We start from the raw sequence: 26,493 nt of genomic DNA, 5'->3' as shown, positions 1-26,493 counted from the left end.
AGTTTAACAACAAACTACTGCAACTCAAACGACAATGCAGACATCTCGAAAGAGAATGGAGAAAAACAACCAGTAACACATAAAAATAACCTGGAGAATACTGAACAAACAATACAAACAAGCACTAAAAGATAAAAGAAAGTCATACTACACAAATCAAATAGGCACATAAATCTAAGATACCAAAAAACTTTTCAAACTACTAAAGGAATTCACAGACACCAAACCCTACCTAGCTACCAAAAGTACTCCTCCCCACACAGCCAACCAACTGGCAGAATTCTTCAGAAATATAATATCAACTGCTAGAAATACCTTCTCCGGGACCCCAAAGCACCTTGAAGAAATTTTGCTGCCACCCACAGAAAAAGAATCCTGCGTGGCAGACAGAAACTGGTCAGACTTCCAAGACATATAATGGCTCAACCTAGATAGACTCTACAAAAAATACAATCATGCGGCATGCAACCTCAATCACTGTCCCTCATACCTGTTAAAAGCTGCCAGCACCAGATTCTGCACCCACCTCTTGTAATGGACTAATTACATGCTCACAGAAGGCTAATTCCAGCAAGATCTCTCCAAGATCATCATAACCCCCATCCTGAAAGACCCTAAGGGAGCCACAGATCAACCATCCAATTACAGACCCATAGCCTCAATACCACTATATAATAGAAGGCTTCGTAGCAAAACTCCTCTCCGAATACCTAGAAAACCACAACTTACTCCACCCCTCACAATCAGGCTTCAGTGGCCAACACAGTACAGAAACATTACTACTCTCTCCTATATACAGCCAAACACCACCTAAGCAAAGGCAAAAAATGCTGCTCATTCAAATAGACCTCACTGTAGCATTTGAGAAAGACAATTATTGAGAAAGACACGGGGAGAAGCCACTGCTTTTCCTGTATCGGTAGCATGGAATATTGTGGGTTTTGGTCAGGTACTAGTGACCTGGATTGGCCACTGTGAGAATGGGCTACTGGGCTTAATGGACCATTGGTCTGACCCAGTAAGGCTATTCTTATGTTCTTATTTGACCTGGTAGATCACGACATCTTACTACAAACACTGGAGGCAATAGGAATCACAGGCAGAGTCTACAACTGATTTGAAGGATTCCTCCGCTCAAGGAAATACAGAGTCAAAACAAAGAAAGAACCATCTAAAACCTGAATAACCCCTGCGGAGTCCCCCAAGACTCACCACTATCCCCAACACTCTTCAACCTCTACATTGCCACACTCGACACATATCTAGACAAATTAGACATAACCTCATATAGCTAAGCAGATGATATCACCATCATCCTGCCTTTCGACCAATCCACCAATGACACAACAATCAAAATACATACAACACTAGAAACAATATCACAATGGATAAGAGACCACAAACTAAAGTTGAACCAAGACAAAAACAAATTTCTACTTCTAGAAAAAAACAAAACACCCTCCATAACAAACCTAGAATTAAACTACATCCTATATCCCCTACAATCCAACCTAAAACTGCTGGGAATAATAATAGACAAGGGCTGCACCGTGCAACTTCAAATCAGCAAAACAGTCCAGAAGGCATTTACAACTATGTACAACCTAAGAAAATACTTCCATTATTTTACAAAACAAAGGTATACTTGCAGTAGGTCTGTAATTTGTTTTAACTGATATAGATTCTGGATTCTTTATAATAGGAGTAACCAAAATGTAACCCAGCTGTTCCGGAAATAACCTATTTATCAACAAGAAACTAGTCCATTTGTACAAATTAGCTTTAAATGTAATTGGTGCATTCTTCATTATAATCGGTGAACAGGTATCTAATAAGCAGTTTGATTTAACATGCTTATTGTACAACGCAATGAATTGTTGTCAATCAGGAATATCAAAATTATTCCAGAACACATTAACTCTTAAACCTTCACTCAACTGGTTGAAATGATCATTCATAGTGGAATGCAGATTAAATCTTAATTTACAAATTTTATTATTCAAAAATTCTGCTAATGTATCAGCCGACGGACATGTTCATTATTTGATCACATTATCGAAATAGTATCAGTTAAGGAGTTCACTAGTTTAAATAACTCTCTACAATTAATCTTAGCTGTACCTACTTTCTAAGCGTAATAGTTAGAACGCTTATTTTTAATGAGATTTTTATAAGTTCTTAGATTACTCCTCCAATTTACCTTATCTTTCTCCTTGCCAGTTTTTAACCAAATCCTTTCTAGTTTTCTTAATCTCTGTTTAAAATCCAATAGTTCAACATCATTCCAATCATTTAAGGGTCTTTGTTTTCTTTTATGTGTTTTTAGTGAGGCTATTTCATCTAAAATTTGGCTACTTAGAACTTTCCATATAGTTGGGAAATTTGTCTCAGATTCCAATTTAACTGCTAAGGCATAGTGAGCCCAGAATTCAACCTGTTTTACCAAACCTCTATTAGTCACTATCTTCTCTGTCTTATCTTTTAAAAAATTAAATTGGGATGATCTCTCCTGCCAACCTAATGTAAAATTACAAATACAATGATCCGACCAGATAGAGTCAATCCAACTTGCCTACTTAAAATTAATTTTAGGATATAACAACTCTTTACAAGAATAAGTAGTCAAATCCAATTGGTGACCTTTTAGTGCGTTTTTACTGGTGTAGGTTTAAAAAATCCAAATGAAGTTAAAAAAAGAATAAAAGTCAGTTGTATTTGGATAATCATTTTGTTCTAAATGAATATTGCTATCGCCCAACAGAAGATTATAAGACCCTACCATTGTATTAATAAGGAGGAATTCCTCCTTCACACTATTCCATTTCTTAGGTGGAATATAGAATAGAGTTGCAATTAAGGCGTCTTCTAAGTTGTTCTTCTGAATTCTACATGTTAAAATTTCATAATTTTCGGTAGATTTTGAGTCTAACAGCCTAAAATCAAAACAGTCTTTTAGGATGACAGCTAATCCACCACCCCGTTTCCAACTTCTGGAGAAAAGTAGAATTTAAAAAACAGGGAGATAATCATTTACAATTGGATCAGTGTCTGAGACCAACCATGTTTCCATCAGGAATACAAAATCAGGGTTGGTCTTGGCTATCCAATCTTTCAGTAATTGTGTTTTATTTCTAAGTGAAGGAATATTTAAGTAAAAACCTTGTAAGTTATCATAATTTTAAATATCTGGTTCATTAAATAAACTCAAATTTCTTAAAAAGCATTGCTTTTTGCCATGCGGTTTACCAGGTCTGCGGGAGGAAATCTCAACTGGTATTTGCTGGGGGCCTGAATCTAGACAGTCATACAAAAACTGCTACCAGACTGGCTCCCCTGCAAATTTAGGAGGGTAGCGCCAAGTATGGTAAACAGGAATAGGTTTGGAATTTGACACTTCTATACACATCAAGACCAAGGAGAACACGGGCTCTCTTCACTCATCCGCTAGCAAAAGGCATACAAAGCAAAAAACTGTATGACGAACTACTAGCCATCAGAGCAGCGAAAATATATTGCCACCTGTCCAAGCTACTGACCAAGATGTCCAACTACAAAACATTCAGGAAAGAACTGAAAACTATAGTTTTCAAAAAATTTGTCAAATGAGCTAACTAAAATTTTATAAACCCTCCCCCAGATCCCATCACTCATGCTAATCTTCAATTCGTGTAAGCTCACTCTATCAACTCTGTAAGCTCCCTTGCAATGCCCAGGCCAACTCTTTTTCTAAACCACCTAGAACTGAAAGGTATTGGTGGGATAGAAAACACTAATGTAATGTAATGAAGGTGTAGGTACATAAAGAGCAAAACATAAAAATTACCATACTGGGTCAGACAAAAAATCCATCTAGTCCAGTATCCTGTTTCCAACATTTGCTAATCCAGGTTACAAGTAACTGGAAGAATCCTAAATGAATCCCAAAAAGTAGCAAGGTTCTTTGTTAGTTACCTCCAGAGATAAGCAGTGACTCTCCCTAGTTCTACGGTAATAATGATTTTTGACCTTTTCCTTCAGGAACCTGTCCAAACTCTTCTTAAATCCAGTTGCACTAACTGTTTTTACCATATCCTCTTTCAAAGAGTTCCAGAGCTTAACCATTATTGAGTGAAAAAATATTTCTCCTGTATGTTTTTAAAGTATTATCACAAATATCCATAGTGTTCCCTAGTCTTTGTACTTTTTGAAAGAGTAAGCAATTGATTCACACATGTCCGTTTTACTTCACTCGGTATTTTGTAGACCTCTGTCATATCCCACCCTCCTCACAGCCTTCTCATCCTTGTAATCATTTTGGTCACCATTCTTTGTACCTTTTTAGATTTGCTTAGATCTTTTTTTGAGATGTAATGACCACAGTTCCATATAATATCCAAAGTGCAATAACACTATGTAGTTCTTTCCTAATAATTCCTAACATTCTGTTTGGTTTTTTGGCTGCTGCCACACACTGAGCAGAAGATTTCAAGGTATTGTCCATAATGACAGATAATTTTTTGGGAATGATGACTTAGTGGGGATTAGCCAACTATCTCCTCTATGGTGCTTTATTAGTTAAAGTAGTCTGTGAAGAGGATGGTCTTTATCCCTTTCTTCAACTTTCCAGTGCCCTTTTGTAGTTTTAATTCCTTTGGAAGGGAGTTCCACCACCTTGGAGCCATCACTGAGAACATTCTTGTCCTAACGCTTTTGTATTTGATGTCTCTGAAAGAGGGTATTTCCAACAGGTATTCTTGGCTCGAGCACAGGGCATGTGCCAGTGTATGGTAATGTAGTCTGGCTGCTAGATATTGCAGTTCCGAGAGATGAATGATTTTGTGTGTCAGCAATGAGGTCTTGAATTTCACCCTGCTTTCAATTGGGAGCCAGTGTAACTCTTTCAGAAGCTGGGGTGGCACTCGTCTGCCTCGATTTTCCCAGAATAAATATTGCTGCTGCATTTTGTACCATTTGAATCTGCCTGATCATGCACTTCAGAACGCCCAGCAAGATTGTATTGCAGTAGTCAAAGTTTGAAAGTCCATTAGTAAAATTTCACACTCCTTTCCATATTTACTAACTGCGATATGGAATGGGTTACCTCCTCAAATTAGATCGTGTTTATCTCTTCAGATCTTTCGCAAAACCTTAAAACCCACTATGTTTCATCACTTTTTAGACTATAGCTGCAATGAATGTTAATGGATTTTTCTTTGTGATCTAATTATGTAAACTGAATCAAGCTCCTATTTTTAAGAAATGATTTGGTATATAGGACTAAGAATTAGATTAGATTAGCGAGTGCCAGAGTTATCATTACGTTTGACATCGCTTGATGGGTGAGGAGGAATTAAGTCGTCTAACCCAGTAGAGTTTGCCATAAGCATTTTTCACAATGCGTTTGATCTGTAATGTCATGTCTAGGTTCGGGTTCAGCCATACACCTAGGTTCCTCACCCCTTCCAAGAATGATTTTGTGGTATTGCCGTTCAGAGTTAGTTGGTATCTTGGGCTGTTTCCTCCCCATTTGTTAATTAGAAGTACAGTGGAACCTTGGTTTACTAGCATAATGAGTTCCAGAAGCATACTCGTAAACCAAAGTGCTCGTATATCAAAGCGAGTTTCCCCATAGAAAGTAAGGGAAACTCAGATGATTTGTTCCACATCCCCAAAAGACACCCCCCCCCCCCTGCGGCCACTGGCACACTTCCACCCCACCACATCCCAAAAAGACACTCCCCCAGGTCACTGGCAAGCTTCCACCCCCACCCCCAGGAACCGGCTTCGCTTCGCCCACCCCTCCTCTGGGAACCGGCTTCGCCCCTCCCGCGGCCCACCCCCAAACCCTTACCTCAAGCGGACAATGGCATGCAGCACCAGCCCACAGGACGTGCCGGTGCCAAAAGAGCCTGCCACTGATCTCTGTTGGGCTGCTGTGGGGCCTTGAACATATGCGAATCTCATGAGAATCTCGAAGAGTGTGGGAGCCAGAAGGCCTTGAGCATGCGCATATGCTCAAGGCCACGCTGCAGCCCAACAGAGATCAGCAGCAGGCTCTTTCAGCACTGGCACGTCCTGTGGGTTGGTGCTGCGTGCCAGTGTCCACTCGAGGTAAGGATTTGGGGGTGGGCCGTGGGCTGTGGGCGGGGGAGAGCAAAGCCGGTTCTCGGGAGTGAGGTGGGGGCTCGCATATCAAGTCAATGCTCGGTTTGCGAGTCAAAGTTTGCAGGAGTGTTTTGCTTGTTTTGCAAAACACTCGCAAACCGCGTTACTCGCAAACCGAGGTTTGACTGTAGTTATGTTTTATCCTTGTTAGCTACCTAGTCCATTTGTTTGGAACCATCCAAAGATTTTCTCTAAGGCTGTCTTGATCCACCATTTAGTCTTTGTGTCCTGTTTCTTCAGCAGAACGATCAGTTGGAAGTCATCCGTGTAGATGTAGCATTCCCATCCCAGTTTTCTGATTAATTTTCCCAGCAGTCGGAAGAAGATGTTGTACAGCATGGGTGACAGAGGATCCCTGCGGTAACCCTATGTCTGTTTCTTTCCAGTTGCGTTTGTTCCCCTGCCATTCTCTGAGGCCCATTTCTATGCATCTTGATTTTAGCAGTGTGTGTTGAACTCGGTCAATGACACTTAACTGACCAAGTGCAAACTCTGCCCCCAGAACGCCCCCAAAATAGTCTATTTTAATTTTGGCACTAACCAGTGATTTTCAGTGGCATGAAGTGGTTAGCCCTGAACAGGCAATTTAATCAGCTAGGAGCCGATTTATTTTATTTGTATTTTAGTATTTATATACCACTTATAGCTTAAGTGGTTTACATTCAGGTACTCAAGCATTTTGAATATTGACCCCTTATTTTTCTTTTTAGAATACTAGCACCAATAGCTAAAAGCATATGTACATTAAGGTACAATCATTTAACTAGTTCTTTGGCTGGCATAAATACTTGTTCCTATATTTTAGCACTTACTTGGATAAATAATAGTTTGCAACATGCATAAATTATTGCATTCAATCTGCCCAAACTCTGCCCATGTACGTGCCTGCTGGCAAAGCACTGTATGTGCCATAAAATGTCATTTGATTGCATTAAGTACAAGTAAGTATTTACAGTTCTGTCAGTTGTTTGCCTTCCTGCCATCTAGGCAGCAGCTTATAGAATTGTCCCCATAGTAACTTATAGGCAGATCTAGTCATTTATGGTATGATCCTTAACTAGATGCTTCAAATTATGCATCTTACACAGTTTTAGAGGGCGGGTTATGTGATAGACAATAGGGGGAAAGAAACACAAAAGTGGGTGAGAAGAAAATAAAGTATATTTAAAGGCTCATTTGTTTCCTTTTTTAAAAATGTTTCTTATTGGGTGTAACACTTGTGAAAGGCACCGTATTAACAGCACTAGGAACTGAAGTCTGATGAAAATCATATGAGCAGTATACTGTGAGAATTAGCCATGCAGGTTTCCCCCCAGGTTTGTTTTGCAAAGGTACCTGAGCCAGTTTCTGGAGAGACCATCCGTAAGTAACAGGGTAGTATCAGTCTTGATGTCTCTGCTAAAGCTGCTAATGTGGGTGCTAGCTGAGATGAAGTTATTAGAAAAATAGAAACATGATGGCAGATAAAGGCCAAATGGCCCATCCAGTCTGCCCATCCGCAGTAACCATTATCTCTTCCTCTCTCTAAGAGATCCCAAGTGCCTATCCCAGGCTTTCATGAATTCAGACACAGTCTGTCCCCACCACTTCTTCTGGGAGACTGTTCCACACATCTACCACCATTTCTGTAAAAAAGTATTTCCTTAGATTACTCCTGAGGCTGTCCATCTTAACTTCATCCTATGCCCTCTCATTCCATAGCTTCCTTTCAAATGAAAGAGACTCGACTCATATGCATTTACACCACGTAGGTATTTAAATGTTTCTATCATATCTCCCCTCTCCCGCCTTTCCTCCAACATATACAGATTGAGATCTTTAAGTTAAGACGTATCAAGCAGCCTTATGGGGCAAAGACCTGGAAAAACTAATTACACACAGAAACAACTATGTTGAATTTAGGAAACACCTAAAAACATACCTGTTCTTGAAATACCTAGGTAACGAATCTGGACAATAGACCCCCATCACAATCCCACCCCCAAATCTGATCTCGTAAACTGTTAACCACTAATCTCTAACTATGAATGTTCCATTCAATTTGTAGAATCTTTCTAATTCATTGTAAACCGCATAGAACTTCACGGTCCTGCGGTATATAAACTGTTATTATTATTACACCATTTTAGTATCCTTCCTCTGGACCGATTCCATCCTTTTGAAGGTGCAGCCTCCAGAATTGTACATGATATAGCAATTTCTCTAGTAGGTGACCTGGTTTTTGCATAGGATACCAAATGGCTTACAGAAGGAGGAAACATTTAACTACTGCTGATATGTCAACTATAATTTTAACTTTCAGTAAAGGCTGCCAAAAAATCAGGTTTCTGTAGGCAGTCTGGAGCTGGAGTGACTTCTGAAAGACCTTAGTTTCAGACATTTAGCAGTTTGTTCTTAGAGGTAAATTACTGTGTCACTGTGCCACTTCATCCAGCCTTCCCAAATAGCCCTCCACTGGTCATAAGTGTCTCTCTTTGACCATCCTTTGGTGGGAGACTTTGAAGCAAGTTTCACATTAGTTTTGTACCTTAAAAATTTGAGGAGAGTCCATCAGTTGTCACTGATTTTCCGCCAGTGTGCCACAGAAAATACACCACCAGTGCTCAGATTCAGGCTTGTACCTTGCCAGCAACAAGATACACAATGTCACTCTTAAATGTATAGGACTTTTATGAGAATGTCTCCTTTCTAGCTATCACAGGCGTGTAGGAATTAACAGCATGCAAGCTCTGTTTTGTGCAGCGCATGCATTGCAATCAGCCAGCTAGATTTCCTGGAGTGAAAATTATCCCACGCAGAATAACTAAATATAATTTCATGAGGTTATTGTATTTAATCACTGTACATGTAGGCATTGTAAGGGTATAATTTGGTCAAGGGACAAAAATGTGCGTTTATGTTGAATAGTCCAGAATAGGTACTCGGCCTCCCCCCTAAATCCATAGGCAGATGTAGCAAAGTGTGTTAGTACTTTTGTACTCATGTGTTATAGAATTTTGATATGACAGTTATAAATTGAGTACCTACATGTACTATGTGATATACACTTGTAAGTTAGAAACATGTATATGTGCCATTGCAGTTACTCACTATAGCACTTAGATGTGACCTTATAGAACAGTGCCTAATGTCCTTCCTTATGCATGTACCAATTTTGGTGCCTCTGATGCTCATAAGGGGTGTGTAAGTATAAATGCCAAGTTATAGGATTCCCTTTCATATATGTCTGTGTTTCAAAATGGTAAGTTTTTTTTTATCCAAAACCGTGTTCATACACATACATTTTATATAGTGGCTTGTAGAAATAATTGTTATGCCATCTAAAACATTACTCAGAATGCATTATAGTGGGGAGCTTATTTCACTGATTTACCCAACATACTTCTTAACAAACTTGTTCATATACTAAACAAAAGTTCTGTGTAAGTTATACATGGCCAGATCAGCAATTAAAAATAAAAAATAAAGTATGAGAGCTGGGGATTCACATGATATGATCTCTGTATTTATTTCAAAATGTTGGGGTTGATATTCAGAAACACTTAGGTGGAGAGCAACTGTAAATAAACTAGTGCAGCCTACAATGTTGTGGATTATTTAGACCCTTTGACATGCCTTCAGGTTCCTACAGGGGTGCCCAAAAGGTTGATCACAATCGACCAGTAGATTGCAAAGGCAATGCGAGTCAATTGCAGAGCCCATCCCGGGCTCCGCGATAGATTCGTGTTGCCTTCGCATTCTCCCTGCTTCCCCAAAGCTGTAATAGACCAGCAGCGACTGCAGAAGTGCCGAGCACACCAGCCTTCTCCCCCTCCGACATCAATTCTGACATTGAAGAGGAAGTTCCGGGCCAGCCAATCGCTGCCTGGTTGGCCCTTAACTTCCTCTCCAACGTCAGAATTGACGTCAGGGGAAGGCTGGTGTGCCCGGCGCTTCTGCAGTCGCTGCTGGCCTGTTGTGGCTTTGTGGAACAGGGAGAACTCGGCAGCAACGGTGGCTTGGGGGCCTGTTCCCAGACAGCGGCAGTGGCTTGGGGGCCTGTTCCTAGACGATGGCCCCGGCGGTGGCTTTGGGAGACAGAAAGAAAGACAGGGAGTCAGAAAGACAGGGAGACAGAACAGGGACACAGAAAAACAGATAGGGAGACAGAAAGAAACAAAAGGGGAAGGGAGAGAGAAAGAAAGAAAGAAAGGGAAGGGGGTCAGGAAGAGAGGAAGAAAAAGTTGAGGGAGAGAATGGAGTGTGTCAGGTGGCAGGGGGCAGGCAGGGAGAGAGGAGGAAAAAGTTGGACTCATGGAAGGACAGAGATGTTGGTTGGGGAATGGAATGAGGTATGGAGGAGAGGAAGCATGCAGGAGGCAGAAAGAAGGGAAGAAATATTGGATGCACAGTCAGAAGAAGGAAATGCAACTAGAGACTAATGAAATCACGAGACAACAAAGGTAGGAAAAATGATTTTATTTTCAATTTAGTGATCAAAATGTGTCTGTTTTGAGAATTTATATCTGCTATGTATATTTTGCACTATGGCCCCCTTTTACTAAACCACAGTAGTGGATTTTAGCGCAGGGAGCCTATGAGCATCGAGAGCAGCGTGGGGCATTCAGCGCAGCTCCTTGTACTAAAAAACGCTATTGCGGTTTAGTAAAAAGGGAGGGGATATATTTGTCTATTTTTGTATAGTTGTTACTGAGGTGACATTGCATATTTTAAAGTCATCTGCCTTGACCTCTTTGGAAAAAACCCCGAATATAAATGATGATTAACATTTTCTCTCCGTTCAGTGTGCTTTGTGTTTTTTAAAATTTATTGTTGGTAGATCATTTTGACTTGGTTATTTTAAAAGTAGCTTGCAAACCAAAAAAGTGTGAGCACCTCTGGGTTACTATATCGCTCCAGAAAAAGGAGGACGGATTGAGACATCCAGGTTTTACTTCCATTGAAAGCAATGGAAGTAAAATCTGGATGTGTCAATCCGTCCTCTTTCTGAAGCCATATGGTAACCCTCGGACTGAGCTTTAAAAAAACATGCTAAGTTAGTTTGGATCCTATTTTTCTTTTCACACTTTTCAGGTGCCTTAGACAAGCCTTTCTATGCTGTCCCCCTTATCCATAATCCTGTGGGGTTCTACAGGGATCAGTTCTGGCAATGATGTTAATGGTTTCTTTTTTGTACTCTTGGCCAATCAGGGATCTGCATTTCAGTGTATGCAGATGACTTCAACATCTTATTGCCCATGATTCATGGGACCAGGCTTTTTTGGATAGCCTGATATTTGGTCTAGACAAGACTGCTGATTGGATAGCCCTATTTTTATTCATAACCCACAGAGTCAGAGATGTGGTTATTTGAGAAAAACAGGCCTCTCTGTTTCCTATCTTGTGTTAAGGGAACTTCTGTTCCCTTTCAAGATTCTGTTTCTTTTCTTGGTGTCTTCTTTGTCCTCACATTTCTCAAGTGGTTAAGAAGTTAATTTTGGCCTTTCAGAAGATTAGGTCATGGAAACTCTATTTGGATAACAGAATACTGAAAAACATTGCTCCATGCTCAGAAAGCGTGATTCTATAAAAAGTATGCGCTAGTTACAGTGTGCAAGTTTGAAAAGGAAGCATGGCTGGGTGGATCATGGGCATTCCTAAAAGTTATTCAAATTGTTATAGAATACATCTGATCTATGCACAACTAAGTGTAGGCATTTAGGCCTGGTTTTAGCTGGCGTAAATGGGTGTGCCTAAGTAATATGATGCACACTGGTGCTAAGCATGATTCTATAAAAAGTATGTGCTGTTCTAGTTGGCACCAATATTTTGGGTATTGTGTATAGAATTTGGGGAGTAATGTGTGCATAAATATGTAACACCTGTTGTATAGAATTGCCTCCTATATGCACAAATACTGTATATTGGCCTATTTTTGCGAGAATGACTTTATAAAATTATCTTCTTAGTGCGAACACGCAAATGTCAGTCTTAAACTGATAAAACTGCTGAATATTGAGCATAAAATTAAACAGATAAATTATCCACTTATCTTTATGTGGTAGCTATGCTCTGACTATTGCCCCCATTACTTTTAGGTTTTGAACTACCTACTGAGAAACTTTGTATACAACAATATCATAAGGACCTCATATATTTGCATCTGAGCAGTCTCTGTTGGTTATGAAGCAATAAATGACATGACTATGAAAAATGACTCGATCCAATTCTATACTATTTGCGTCAACTTGTGACACTTGTTTTGAGTATGGTTGTTTGTAGTGAAACCAAAAATTATAAAGAATTAAAAGAAGCCAAAAAAGAATACTGAGCATTTTTGATTGACATAATAGTATAACTATTTGAAAGGCCAGTGTTTGGGGGGGGGGGGGGTTGAGGGGGCCAGAATAGAAATCTAGCCAGCATTTGGAGGCATTGGAGGGTGGTTTGACAGAAATTAAGGAGTGAACCTTGCCATTGCTTGGAGGTGGATTTTGGGAGGGGAGCAGGGGGTTCAGGATAGAAATTAAGGAGTGGACCCAGCCATTGCTCAACTCACTGAAGCTCTGCATCATAACATTACTCAGGCTTTCCAAGGGGGCCTCTTATGGTACTGAGGCTCCAGACAATTGCTCTCTCCCCTTTCTCAAACCTAAAATCTGCCCTGGTTACCTGCCATCTGCATTTTTGAAACAGTTCGCAATGCATGCTGGGTATGTCTTTTCAGCAGCAGACATCAATCACTGAATGCTATTACAGCATTTGAATGGAGATCTGTTGCCCTCTATAGGCATCCAATAAGATCTCCTTTTTTGTGTGCAAGACTCATGGTAATTTATGGAATTGCAGTTTTTCTCTGCATGTGCACAATAGTTTAATAGAAGTTTTGATCACTCTAATGTAGATAGTTCAGATTAAGCTTCTGTCAGTGCACAGTGTGCCTACAATATAGGTCTGCTGTTGTTTTCTTAACTTGTCCTTACTAATATGATGGATATTTTTTAACATGCTTTTTGCAATGATTTTGTTATGTTGTTAAATAAGCAAAACTGCTAACAGTTGTGCTAATGTGATTGATTTGATTAAAATCTGGCTGAGGTTAGAGAGCTCTGGCGAATTTAACCTAGGCAGTACTGAGTTCTCACTGAGGATGCCAGCTTCAACACTTCACTCCAAAATCTGGGGGAGGGGTGGGGGTTAAAGTAAAAGCAAGGTGAAAGCCAACTTCATGGGAATGTTTACTGTTTGTCTTGAGTTAATTACCATGGCAAGAGCTTTGCTGTATTTTTGCTTTTCACAGGGGGACAATTATCTCATGTTAACGTAATTTTTTCTTGTGGAACATAGTACAGGTTAAGAAAACCCCCGGTAGTATGGATATGTAGGAACAGTGTGCAGTGCTTACAAACAGCAAATATCTTGTAACCCCTAAGATTTAACAGTTTACAGGTCTGCCTTGCTGGATTTGACAGAGGCTTACTTGCATATTCCTTTATTCTAGCTCATAGGAAATTCCTGAGATTCCATGCGCTGGAGAGACATTTCCAATTCTTGCCATTTCCATTCAGTCTGGCAACGGCACTTCACACCTTTACCAAACTGAGGGTAGTTGCAGCAGCACACCTGTATAAAGCAGGGATCCAGATGCATCCATACTTAGATGACTGGCATTTTAAACCTCAGAAAGCAGGGGCACAAGTTGTCCAATTATTACAGAACCTAGATTGGATCATTAATTTTCAGAAGAACCACCTGGAGCCAACACAATTCCTAGAGTACTAGGGAACCCGCTTCAACATTGTAGAAGGCTGTGTCTTTCTCCCTGAGCCACGTAATCTGAAGCTAAGATGCCAGATTTTGGAGTATCACTAATGGGCAGACTGGATGGACCGTTCAGGTCTTTATCTGCCGTCATTTTCTATGTTACTATGTATCTTCACATGGTACTTGAACAAGTGCTTTAATTTAAACACTGCTCTTCATCAAATGGTACCGTGTGATATTTGTCATTAAAATACCCAAAAGTTAATCAATTGGGAAAACACGCATAAGTGAAATGTTAGAATTAAGTGGAGATGATTTTCTGAAGAAACAATAAAGCTGTTGAAAACAACTCGAAATATGTGGACCTGATCACAGGAAGAGGCAGATTAAAGCAAAGATGATAATGAGAAGATGGCGAAAGGATAGGAAAAACCTTCCAGTAATGAATTATTAGATTACCTGCAAGATGTTTTGTAGAGTTCATGGGATAGAGATTTCCTTTCTAAACACTATCGACTGAAAATATTTGTTTGCTAGATACCTGCTATACAAAGAACACTGTTCTGTCCATGTAATAAACAAAGAACAATGCATGACCTCTGAGTCCATTCAGAATGCCAGATTGGCTCTTCTTGAAGAGCTTGGTTTAACTAGCTTCTAAGGGGCTAAAAACCGAAATCCTGGCACTTAAACTCTAAATTGCATACCTGTAACAAATATTCTCCAAGAACAGTCTTCATATTGTCCTCTGACCTTCCATAGGAGTTGGTGTATAATGAACTGAAGGTAGGATTCTCACATAACTACCCTGACACAGGATATCCTGCTCGTGCTCAGTAGAGCATGTTAAAAAGGTCTAGAAACTATAGCAGTTACTGCTGTTACTGGGGCTGTTTGCTGACATCTTCCATGTGTGAGGACTGGTAACCTGCTGTTACAGATAAGCAACTTTGGGCTAGATTCACTAAGCAAACCGATCATGTACCTATCGGTTTGCGAGCCCTAGTTTATGACCAGATTTCCCTCCTGCACTATTCACTAACGCCTGTAGCGATCCGATACCGATCGTCCCATGCAAATTAGTAAAACCCCTTGCAAAATAGCCAAGCGATTGATTCACTAACAATTGCTTGGCTATTTTGAGTCGGGTTTTACTATTGGAAAACCTGACTGCTGCAGACCTGTCGGTAACTGAGTTACCGTCAGGTCTGCAGGCTTTTTGACAGGCCTGCCTGTCTTTTTTATTCATTTTTTTCCATGGCACAGATATTTTGCATGTGTTGCAAATGCAAAATATCTGCCCCCATAAAAAAAAAAATGAATAAAAAAGACAGGCAGGCATGTCAAAAAAGTTAAAAAGAAAAAGTTTTTTTAAAAAGTCACGATGCCCCCTCCCCACAATGCTCCTTCCTTCGCGCCGATGCCCCACAAAAGGCAGGAGGGTTGCCAACTCCCTCTTGCCATGTTACCCCCCCTGATCTTGTCTGGCCAGGCCCGGCCCAACCCACCTCTCTCTCTGTTTCAAAATCAAAAGTCATCAGGTTAAAACCACGGGCACCCAGTGTGGGAAGGGCAGGAAAGATTCGGGGCAAGAGCGGGAGAGTCGGGGCAGGCAGATTCGAGGCACAGATTCGGGGCAACAGAGAGCAGGCTGTGGTGCCCGATCTCTCTTCCCTGCTCCCAGACTCTCCTGCTCTCTACTGTCGTTCTCCGCAGTGCAGGCCCGCTTTAAAACCACTGCAGGGAACAGCGGTAGAGAGCAGGAGAGTCAGGGAGCAGGGAAGAAAGATTTGGGCTGGGCTGAGCCCTGACAGCAGTGACAGGAGGCTGCTTCTCCTGTCACTACTGTCAGGGTGTGGGCATGAGCGGGGATTGCTCTGGTCGTGGGTAGGGGGGGGGCGTGTTAATGATCGTCCCCATTTGCATGCAGGCCTTTACTGAATTGGTCAGCCGGCATGCAAACGGAAATAGATCGCACATGCTTTGGAGGTTTAGTGAATCCCGCCCTTTGCTTTTTCTGCTACTTACTCCCTCTTTTACTAAGGTGTGCTAATCTAATTAGCGTTCACTAAACGCTAATGCGCCCATAGACTAACATGCACGCATTAGCGTTTAGCGCACGCTAATTCGATTAGGGCATGCTGATCCGTTAGCGCACCTTAGTAAAAGAGGGCCTTTGTCTTAATTTTTATTTTTTTATAGCGTGATTTTATTAACTCCTCTTTGTTTCCTGTAGGTATCAGTCAAAGCCGGATCTCCCATTGGCTGTTGCAGCAGGGGTCAGACTTGAGTGAGCAAAAGAAAAGAGCATTTTACAGATGGTACCAGCTTGAGAAGACAAACCCTGGTAAAAAAATAAAATAATAATACAAGACATAATGGATCCCAAAATGTGCCTGATCAGGCTGCAGTCACATTTGGTTCTTTTTTGTAAACCGCTTTCATAGACTTTCTCCTTGGTGGTATATCGACTGATAATTATAAACTAGATAATAATATTCAAGAACTATAGGAACATATGAAGGTTTATGGACTGATATTCGGCCTCGGTAGTCCATGAGTTTTATACACCAGCTGCCACAGCTAAAGAATAAAACTGATATTCAGCGACAATGTCTGGATAGTTGCCAGCACTGAATATCCAGGTAGTGCTGTGTCCGGAGTCATTATCCACATAACAGTAATATTGAGCTTACTGTCCAGAAAGCTAATAGGATAAAGATAAGGCAGCTTTATTGCTCTCCCAGTTTATCCACATAGTTATCCAGTTAGCAGAATGTGGGGGCAAGTTATCATCAGGGGCTACCGTTTTCTACTAAATCCAGTTTGTTTTATTTATTGTGATTTATTAACTGCCTTTATGGAGAGATTCACTGAAGGTGGTGTACAGCAGCTATAGTTTAGCATAAAACTTACAGTTTGAAGTAGCATGACAATAGTAAAATGACCAAATATTAAGCATCTCTGTTGAGATAGGAAAGTATTTCTGAGTGGTGTCTAAGGAGGGCTCTTACGAATTCCAATTTCTAAGCAGAGGAAAGTTGTAATTTCAGGTAGTTCACTACGAATTGCAGGAGCTTCAGGAGATGAATTATAGAGGTAGTAGCCTAGTGAACCAGATTTGGTGAGGATGCTTTAACTAACCAGTCGTCTAAGCATGGGTAGACCTGAAAACCATAACAGTGCAAGGTCACAGCCACTGCTATTAAGACACTTGGTGAAGATCCTTGGAGCAGAGGCAAAACCGAAAGGAATGGAATGGAAGTGTTGAGCCCTTACTTGAAATCAAAGGTATTTTCTGTGGGCTGGTAATATTGAAATGTGAATGTAAGCTTCTTTTAAAGCTAGAGAACAAAACCAATAGTTCTTCTCCAGTAGGGGTAACAGAGTTCTCAGGGAAACCTTGCAAAATTTCCCCTTCACTAAACATTTGTTGAGAGCACAGAGGTCTAATATTGGATGGAGATCTTTGGACTTTTTTTGGAATCAGGAAATATTTGGAGTTGAACCCTCTGACCCTCTCCTTTAGTGGAACTGGTTTTATTGCATTGAGCTGGTGAAGAATAGATTTCTGGAAGGAATTAAAAGTAGTCTCTTTTGGAGAGCGGGTTGGTTGTATTTTCAGAAGATAGAGGGCATATCCTCAAGAGACCACCTGAAGAACCCATCTCTCTGATGTTATATGGGTCCAACATTCTTAAACATGGTAGATTCAACCCATTGCTGGAAAATCTGTTGGGAAAGAGAGAGATACTTTGGCAATGCTCTCTATGAGAGAGTCAAAAAGGCTGAGACTTTGAAGTAAGAGACGTTTATGGTTTTTGTTGTCTTTGCCGACAAGGGTGTCTGTGAGTTGACAGACATGATGAGACTGAGAAAGACAACACTTGGGTGTCATCTGTAAGGTGCAGTTTATTTTCATGATTGCTGAGCAGGTGGAGCAGATTGTACTTTGGACAATGTGCTCATGCAATCAGTATGTTTGTTTAACTTTTCAGTAGCTTCCTCTGTGCAATCTATGAAAAGATCATCTCCTATACATGGGATATTTGAGAGATAGTCTTGGACATTGGGCTCTAAGTCAGAAACATGGAGCCAAGCCTGCATACACATAGCAATAAAAACTGCTGATGTTCTAGATGAGATGTCAAAAGTGTCAAAGACATACCTCACATGTATTTTCTTGTTTCTAAGAAGTCTTTGGTGAGGCATTGGAAAGCTTCTTGTTAGTCTGAAGGGAGGTATTGTTGAAAGTTTGGCAGTTACCGAATTAAAGACTTGAGGTAGAAAGTCATATAAAAATTATAATTCAGTATGCAATTGGTAAGCATAGATTATTGAAAAACCCACCTGCCAAGTCTGTCCAAGGTCCTGCTTCTCTTCCAGGATGAGTACTGGCATAAGAATGTGAACTATGAGCACGTTTTAAGGCTTGGCACATTGTAGTTGTGGTTTATCAAAGGCAGGAGTAGATTGGAGCCTGTATAGTGAGTCCAATTTTTGAGGAGCTACTGGGACTGTGAGGAAGTTTTCCCAGTTTTTAAAAAGAACTTCCTTCATTAAGTTGTGAAGAGGAAGTTTCACACAGGCCTTGGGCCTCCATGAGCTCTGCTTGAGGCTCCTGCTCAGATTCCATAGGTATGGGAAGAGCTAGGCCCATTTGCCTGATGAACTCTGACAGAGAAACTTTCAGGTGGAGATCATCTCCTAGTGAGAGGAAGTGAAGGATCCAATAGGATTCCATAAGACTCCTCAGCAGACATGTCGATCTCAGATAAGTGGATGGAGAGATCTGAGTCGAAATCCTCAATTGATGTTGTCTAGTAGAATAGGACAACGAGCATCGTGAAGATTGTCGAAATGGTGGAGGAGAGGTGCATCGAGATGAAGAGGCATGACGTGAATAATGTCAGAGAGAGGTTCCAAGTCAAGATGTGGAAGCTGAATGCTTGGATGTAGATTGATTTTTGCGGTGTTGCAATTATGATGTCATAATGAAGATCAATGTCAAGGCTGCGAAGCAGCATCTGGTTGTATTATGTTAGGCTGGGTTGAGGATGAGGTCTGCTGCATTGATAGAAGCAGTGTCTGGGACTGTAGCAAGGATGCCAATTCCTGATGAAATAGGATTTTAATCTGGTCCTGCAGGGAAGGTGCTGGAACCAATGTAGCCAAAGGTACAGTCAGCTTAGGTTGACATTGAGGCTTCGGAGACTCAGATGCAGGAGGGTACCCAGATGGCAAGAGCATCTGTAGTGATGGAGAGTGCACCAACTGTCGATGTTTCTGAGGAGTTGAAGACAGTGAGGAGGTGGAAGTCCACCTAGAAGATGAGTACTGACGTTTCTTAGATTTTTTTCTGGAGGTCTTCGGACATCGCATGTGCAGAAGAAGAGCTCGAGCCCCCTCTAAAAAGGACCGATGTTTGAGAGGTGGATGTTGATGTTGTTGTCGATGGAGGAGGTACTTGGGCCAGTACAGGATTTGAAGAGATTACAAGAAATGTCCTGATGCTCAGAATCAAGACACTATACATACCAGTTGTGAACATCTGAACCTGAAATGGTCCTGTTACATCGAGTACACTTCTTGAATCCATTGAGCACTGGGGACATCATTGAAAAGATCGCTGACACTAAATGAAAGGACTCAATCATAGGGGAGGTCGGGTAGAACTGTACCCAAAAATGAATCAATGCTCCCAGCTGAGCCGGAGGGCAGGAAGCTGCCTGAAGGCCTGAAAAATGAAAACTCGAAAATTGAAAATAAAAATATAATAAAAGTAATGAAACAAAAAAAAAGTACAGGAAGACACAAAAGAGGGCAAAAATTTATCACCCACAGGAATGTTTTATAAAACATGACTTTGCTCCGCAGAAAATGAAGAACTGAAGGTCCCATGAGCCAACATCAGGCAGGAAGGCACAGTTTGGTATATGTCTGTGCCAAGCTCCATGGATGACATCACCCATATATGAGAATATACTGCCTTCTTGTCCTCGGAAAGTTTCATTTGTCACTGGAATTTTTTGAATTAATGAACATTTTTCAGTTTGGTCATATTGTCATCTTTTAAGCGTAAGTAAACATCATACAGATTATAGGCAACAAATAAAATGTTGCTATTTCAGCAGACTTATGTAGATGTAGGACAAGTGTATCAGCATCAGCAGATGAAATAGTTTTCCCAACTGAACTTATCTCCTTATTCTGCAACAGTCTGACTAAATTTAAGTGTTCTGTGCGCATTTAAATTTATAGAATACTGTCATCCATGTGTGTATGTGTATACTTATAAATAAGTGGCAGTAACATACCTATGCATTATTTGATAATTAGTGTGTAAATGCATTAGCGCATAATTTTTAGAGGGGCATAGGTAAGCTGTGTAATGTTGACCCACCTAAACCCCACATGCCCCAGCCACGGACTACTTACAGAATGCCACAGTTAGACACATAAATGTGACATTTAGATGCTAAAATGTACACAAGCCATAGACCTGTTATAAATCTTAATGCCACTTTCACATAAATTAATACATGATATCAATTTGTGTAATGCCAGAACAGCACAGGCTCCACGACAAGTTGAGTAGAAGAAAGAAGTCTCAGAAAAGGACCCTTCCACCTCCACAAAAGTGGTTTATTAAAGGTGGTTGAGCGGTCACCTCATCAGCAAAAAACCTTCATCAAAATTGAGAAAACTCTGTGCTGTGCTGTAGAAAACTCAAAAAGATAGATGAAGAACTGTTCAACTTATCTTCAGCTGTTTTGGTTCTAGTCTGATCGGTCATCTGAGGCAGCAGATTTGTGAAACGCTGGCCACCGTCGTTTTTTTGCCGATGAGGTGACCGCTCAACCACCTTTTAATAAACCATGTTTGTGGAGGTGGGAGGGCCCTTTTCTGAGGCTTTTTCCTTCTACTCAACTTGTTGTGGAGCCTGTGCTGTTCTGGCATTACACAAATTGACATCATGCATTAATTTATGTGAAAGGGTTACTATCTACTATCATTGATTTTTCACCGTATCTGAGTCATTTTGGCTATAAATCTTAATGCCTACATTTAGGCACACTAGTGCCAGGTTACACTAGGATTTGAGGATTCTTTAAGGACACTCACTCATGTAAACATTCTTATAGGCTCTGAGTTACTGTTGCTGTTAGGTGCCATCGACTCGTGTTCAAGTCCTAGTAACTTGATGAATTGCAAATCTAAAAAGAGATTGGTTTTGCACTAGTCTGGAAAGGTCCTCCAGCGTCATTCCCAAGGTTGTTTTCAACTTGTCCCGCCATCTGATTGCAGGTCACCCTCTTCGTCTGGTTCCTTTGATCTTTCTAAATATGATGTCCTTCTCCAGTGATCTCTGTCTTCTGATGGTGTTTTACAGTTTTCTTTAATGATTAATATAAGTTTTGAAAACCAGAAATTACCTTAATCCGTTGCATAAGTGTTACAGTTTTCTTCTGTACTAATCAGTTGCAGTCTATGATAGAGCCAGTTCTCCTTTAAAAATATCCAACAGTTTAAAATAAAGCGTTGTTTTGGAAGAGAATGTTGATAGTTACAGCAGGAACAATAACAGAGTTATTAATGAATGAAAATAAGTCTGATGATATATGTTCTTAGCCATCACAGTGCCATAAACATTGGCTGTCACCATACTGTTCAAGCTTCCATGCTACCATGAAGCACAGACAGCAACATAATTAATTATGATTCAGTGCACTCGTGTGGCTTGCAAGAACCATTACACAATTGACTGTTTGGCTTAAAATAATGCTGAGAATGTTTGACTAGAAGTCTTCGAAAAGTATATTTAAAAAAGAAACATAGTAGTATTTATAGAGACGTATTTTCAAAGCACTTAGACCAGTGGTTCTCAACCCTGTCCTAGGGGACCCCCCAGCCAGTCGAGTTTTCAAGATATTCCTAATGAATATGCATAAGACATATTTGCATGCCCGTCTCCTCCATGATATGCAAATCTCTCTCATGCATATTCATTAGGGATATCTTGAAAACCCGACTGGCTGGGGGTCCCCTAGGACAGGGTTGAGAACCACTGACTTAGACACACAAAGTACCATGTAACACTTCCTCCTTCCCCGGCATCTTACACCCATCTAAACCTTCTTTACACTTAATCCTTTAACCTTCCATTGGCGTTCCTTTCCATCACAACTTCTGTAAACCGTGGCGAGCTCTACGATTGCGGAGATGGTGCGGTATATAAACCTAAGGTTTAGTTTAGTTTAGTTTAGTTTGTGTGTCTAAGTGCTTTGAAAATAAGCCCTATAGTAAATGACAGCAGATAAATGCATTTTAAATGCATGATTAAATTAAATTGTCTTTTTTCTTTGATATTTCAGGGCCGTAGACCATAGAAGCCCCCTGGTACTGTCCTCAGGTTCCAACTACTGGATTCATATCTATCAATCTCATATATGGATAGATAGATTTAATGGCCCTAATTCAAATTTTATATTTATTTGACATATCACCCATTTCAAGTCTATGTAGACATGTTATGCCATGAGCGAGGGTTGGGATGAGACCTACAAATACACAGCCAGACACTGCTGTGAGAATAATGCAATAACTCTTTATTAACGCAAACTCCTGAGTGAGGCCTGTTATCTCATAGGATCAGAAATAACAAAAAAAAAGGATACAGTCTCTTAATGCAGAGAGAAAAGTCAAGCCCCAAACACAGTCTGTAATGTATTTTCTCTTTATCTCTCTGGGGTGGAAAGTCTGGTCCTAGCCAAATCTCAAACAGATTTCCATGTATTCAATAGGTAAAAGGTTGGCTTACCTCAGACTCATGTAATCAAAGCATACTGGTGATCACTCCTTCCTTTCTTGAGCCTCCTTAACTGAACTCTGGCCCCGCCTTTTATACTTCCTGGCAGCTGTTTTCCTTGCACCAGCAAAAATGAAAAGACCCAAGTTTCCACAGGAAAAGAAGAACAGATCCAAACAAACAAGACTATGGAAGTCCTTTGGTTGTAATTTATTCAAAATCTCCTTGGTAAAAGCAGTAACAATGATACAAACTCAATCCACATACAGTACTCCCCCGATATTCGTGGGGGTTCCATTCCAGGAACCCCCGCGAATATAAAAAAAACCCGCGAATACAGTTTTTCGCCTGGGGAAGCAGGAGAGAGCAGCTGGAGCGCCGGCGAGTGAAGGAAATGACTCTCGGTATGCTCCAACCACCTCTTCCTGCGCTAAAGTCAGACTTCACCAATCAGGAGCTGCTTTGACATGCAGCTCCTGATTGGTGAAGCCCGACTTTAGCACAGGAAGTCCTGTTTGGAGAATACCTCAAATGACTGGGGGAACACTGTATATCATAAGAGGAAAGAGATGGTAAATAAGACTAAGAAAACTAGAACAAAAAAAAATAAATTAAATTGAATCAGGTTGGGCAAACTGGATGGACCATTTGGGTCTCTATCTGCCGTCATCTACTATGTATGTTACTATAGTGCCTCTATATCATTCCATGAACTTTGGCTTTCCCTATGTTCTATCATATTTTTTAATGCAACCACCAAAGCACAGAAATCTACTCCCATGTCCAACAAATATCAATCAATCAAAGTAGGGATAAAGAGATGCTTCCACTTGGGATCTTTATTTATCAATCTGTGTGCAAAACAAAATGACTCAACACAGCTAGTGTTTTGACACCTGAGAGGTTGCCTCATCAGGAGTCTACAAACACATAAATTACAAATCTAATTACACAGATAATATATTACACTAAAAACATTTATACATAAAAAATATAGCACATATACACATATTATGAAAAAAGGAAAGATAAAATAATTACCCCCCCTTTTTACGAAGCCACATTAGGCTTTTTTATTGCCGGCCTTGGCGGTATTAGCTCTGACGTATATAGGAATTCTATGAGCGTCGCAGCCAATACTGCCATGGCCAGCGATTAAAAAAAACCTACAGTTTCGTAAAAGGAGGGAGGGGCAAATAGCTAAAACACCCAACCATGTAAATCAGACACTGTATTTTGTGAGGCAACTGAAAGAATCGAACTTCAAATACAACAGCTACTCGATCGTGTGTTGTTCTCTCATTATGCAACTAGAACTTTGATTCATGCTATGGTTTGGGTTTGGGTGGATTTTTTTTATTATCGTGCCTTCAATTGTGTAAGACTGTCTCAGTGCTGGGTTTTTTTTCTTTGTTATATTTCTACAGTATTTTTGACTAAGACCTTGGAGACATACCGTATATATCTGAATATAAACCGAGATTTTGGGGCCAAAAAATGGGGATCTCGGTTTATATTTGGGTCAGCGCTGACCTGCCCCCCTCCCAAACCTGTTTGCAGACCTCTTCCGGGCCTGTCATGAGACCTGGTGGCTAGATCAGGAGGGATCCCTCCCGCCTCCTGTCCCAGCTGATTCTAATTATTTTTATTTCCCTCCCCACCTCCCCCATGCATCTTAAGTATCCCTGGTGGTCCAGTGGTGAATCTATTTTCAAACAGTACTTAAAATTTCTTTGGCACAAGGGTCAGGAAGTTGTTTTTTATAGATCATTTTGGCCTACCCTATCCTATGCACAATCACTGTATCTCTTATACACAGGTAAAAGACAGAAATGACCTGAAATTGTGCAACCAGTTGAAGAGAGCAGGTGGGCCATGGACAGGAGCATCAGAAGGAAAGATCCATTCTCTGTTCTGCTTCCTCTTTCTGAAGGCTGCTTAGAAGGGAGGAGCGGGAACATCCGACTGCTCTAAAGTCTGAAAAGAAATGGCAGAACTGCATTCTAGGCCATTGCCCCAAAAGTTTATACCCTAGTCAAAATTTTAGTTTTCTTAGATTTATACTGAGCATGAGGCTCCCTAGTGTTACCAGACGTCTGGATTTCCCCGGACATTTCCTCCTTTTGGGGGTCCAGACGGCTTTTCAAAACCTGGCACTTTGACCAGGTTTTGAAAAGACTCCTCAAATCGCGTCAGGCAGGGAGGAAGTCTGCGCAACACAGACTTCCTCCCTGCCTGACAAGAGCAGGCAGGGGGCGGGACTAGGGCATTACTGAGCGGAACTGGGGGCAGGTCTAGGGGTCCGGATTTTCCAATTGGAAAATCTGGCAACCCTAGGCTCGCCTCCATACCCTAGTTTATAACAGCCTACCCCCATACCTGTTCATACCCTAGTTAAAATTTAATTTTGTTTTCTCAGGTTTAAACTGAGCATGAGGCCTGCCTCTATACACTAGCTTAGTAAGGTGGGGGGTAGTCTGCCCCGGGCACAGTCTTTGTAAAGGGTGCAAGCACCCATCCTCCTCTCCTCTCTGCCCCTCCCCCCGCCACGCACACCATCCCTTCCCTTGTACCTCTTTCATTTTTCCTGCATGAGCAATATTACGAACTTGCTGACCATGTCAGTGTCACCTCTCTATGACTTTACTTCCGGGCCCAGGACCTAGGAAGTGACATCAGAGTGATAGCTGATACGACGTGGGTAGCAAGTTTGTGCTGTTGCTCTCTCCTGGAAAATTAAAAAAGTACAGAGGAAGGGAAGGGGGCGCGTGTGCAGCAGGGGAAGTCGGGAAGGAGCCGGGGGAGGGGGGGATGGGCACCACCGCCCTGAGTGCCTCCATACCCTAGGGTATACACTGGGTTGCCCCATACTCTATTTATACTCCAATATCCTAATTTATACCTTCATACCCTGTGTATACCTTATTCAAATATCATTTTGTTTTTACAGATTTACACTGTTTATTCCCTAGTCAAAGTTAATTTTGTTTTCACAGGTTTAACGTTCAACACTTGTATATTTTCTTGGTTAGAAGGGGTAAACCTTTTGAGATGCAGAAAGTGTCATCTTTGAGAAAATGAAGCACTATTTCAGAATACTGTTTTAGATTGCAAAATTTTATGCTGTTTTTTTCTTTCTCACATCTTAAGTCTGGCATAACATAAGAACATAAGTAATGCCTCTGCTGGGTCAGACCAGAGGTCCATCATGCCCAGCAGTCTGCTCACGCGGCGGCCCATCAGGTCCAGGACCTGTATAGTAATCCTCTATCTATACCCTTCTATCCCCTTTTCCTTCAGGAAATCATCCAATCCCTTCTTGAACCCCAAAACCGTACTTTGTCCTATCAAGCCCTCTGGAAGCGCATTCCAGGTGTCCACCACCCTTTGGGTGAAGAAGAACTTCCTAGCATTGGTTCTGAATCTGTCCCCTTTTAATTTTTACGAATGCCCTCTCGTTCTTGTAGTTTTTGAAAGTTTGACGAATCTGTCCCTCTCCACTTTCGCTAAGCAAACGCTCACCAATCTTTCTGCAGCCGTGACCCCAATTTGCATGGTAACAGATTTGTGGCACTCTGGCCAATACAAGACAGTAACATACTAAGGAGCAGCAGCTGCCCGGGCCATGATCCCAGGCTCGGGATTTGCTTCCCTATTGTGGGTCACGATCCACATCTTCTGAAGTTTTACTCTAAGGCTTTACTTATTGATGAAATCTCTTTGTTAATATACTGTATATATGTACCTTTTATCCTCAGTTAGTCTATGGTTTTGTTGCGTTGTTTCTTTACTAACAG

General features: G+C 41.0%; 1 protein-coding gene across 13 annotated transcripts in view; it reads left to right on the top strand.

Moving 5' to 3' along the window:
- The window catches only part of HMBOX1 (homeobox containing 1), a 425,772-nt gene that overhangs the window by 247,512 nt on the left and 151,767 nt on the right, over nucleotides 1–26,493 (top strand). For all 13 annotated transcript variants that reach the window (XM_033938850.1, XM_033938859.1, XM_033938852.1 and 10 more), the window contains one exon: nucleotides 16,124–16,234. In XM_033938850.1, coding sequence (XP_033794741.1) covers nucleotides 16,124–16,234 — 111 coding nt within the window. The remainder of the gene's footprint in view (nucleotides 1–16,123; nucleotides 16,235–26,493) is intronic.

This window comes from Geotrypetes seraphini, chromosome 3 (assembly GCF_902459505.1).
Source record: "Geotrypetes seraphini chromosome 3, aGeoSer1.1, whole genome shotgun sequence".
NCBI classification, from domain to species: Eukaryota; Metazoa; Chordata; class Amphibia; order Gymnophiona; family Dermophiidae; genus Geotrypetes; species Geotrypetes seraphini.
This window is presented reverse-complemented; position numbering and strand designations above follow the sequence as displayed.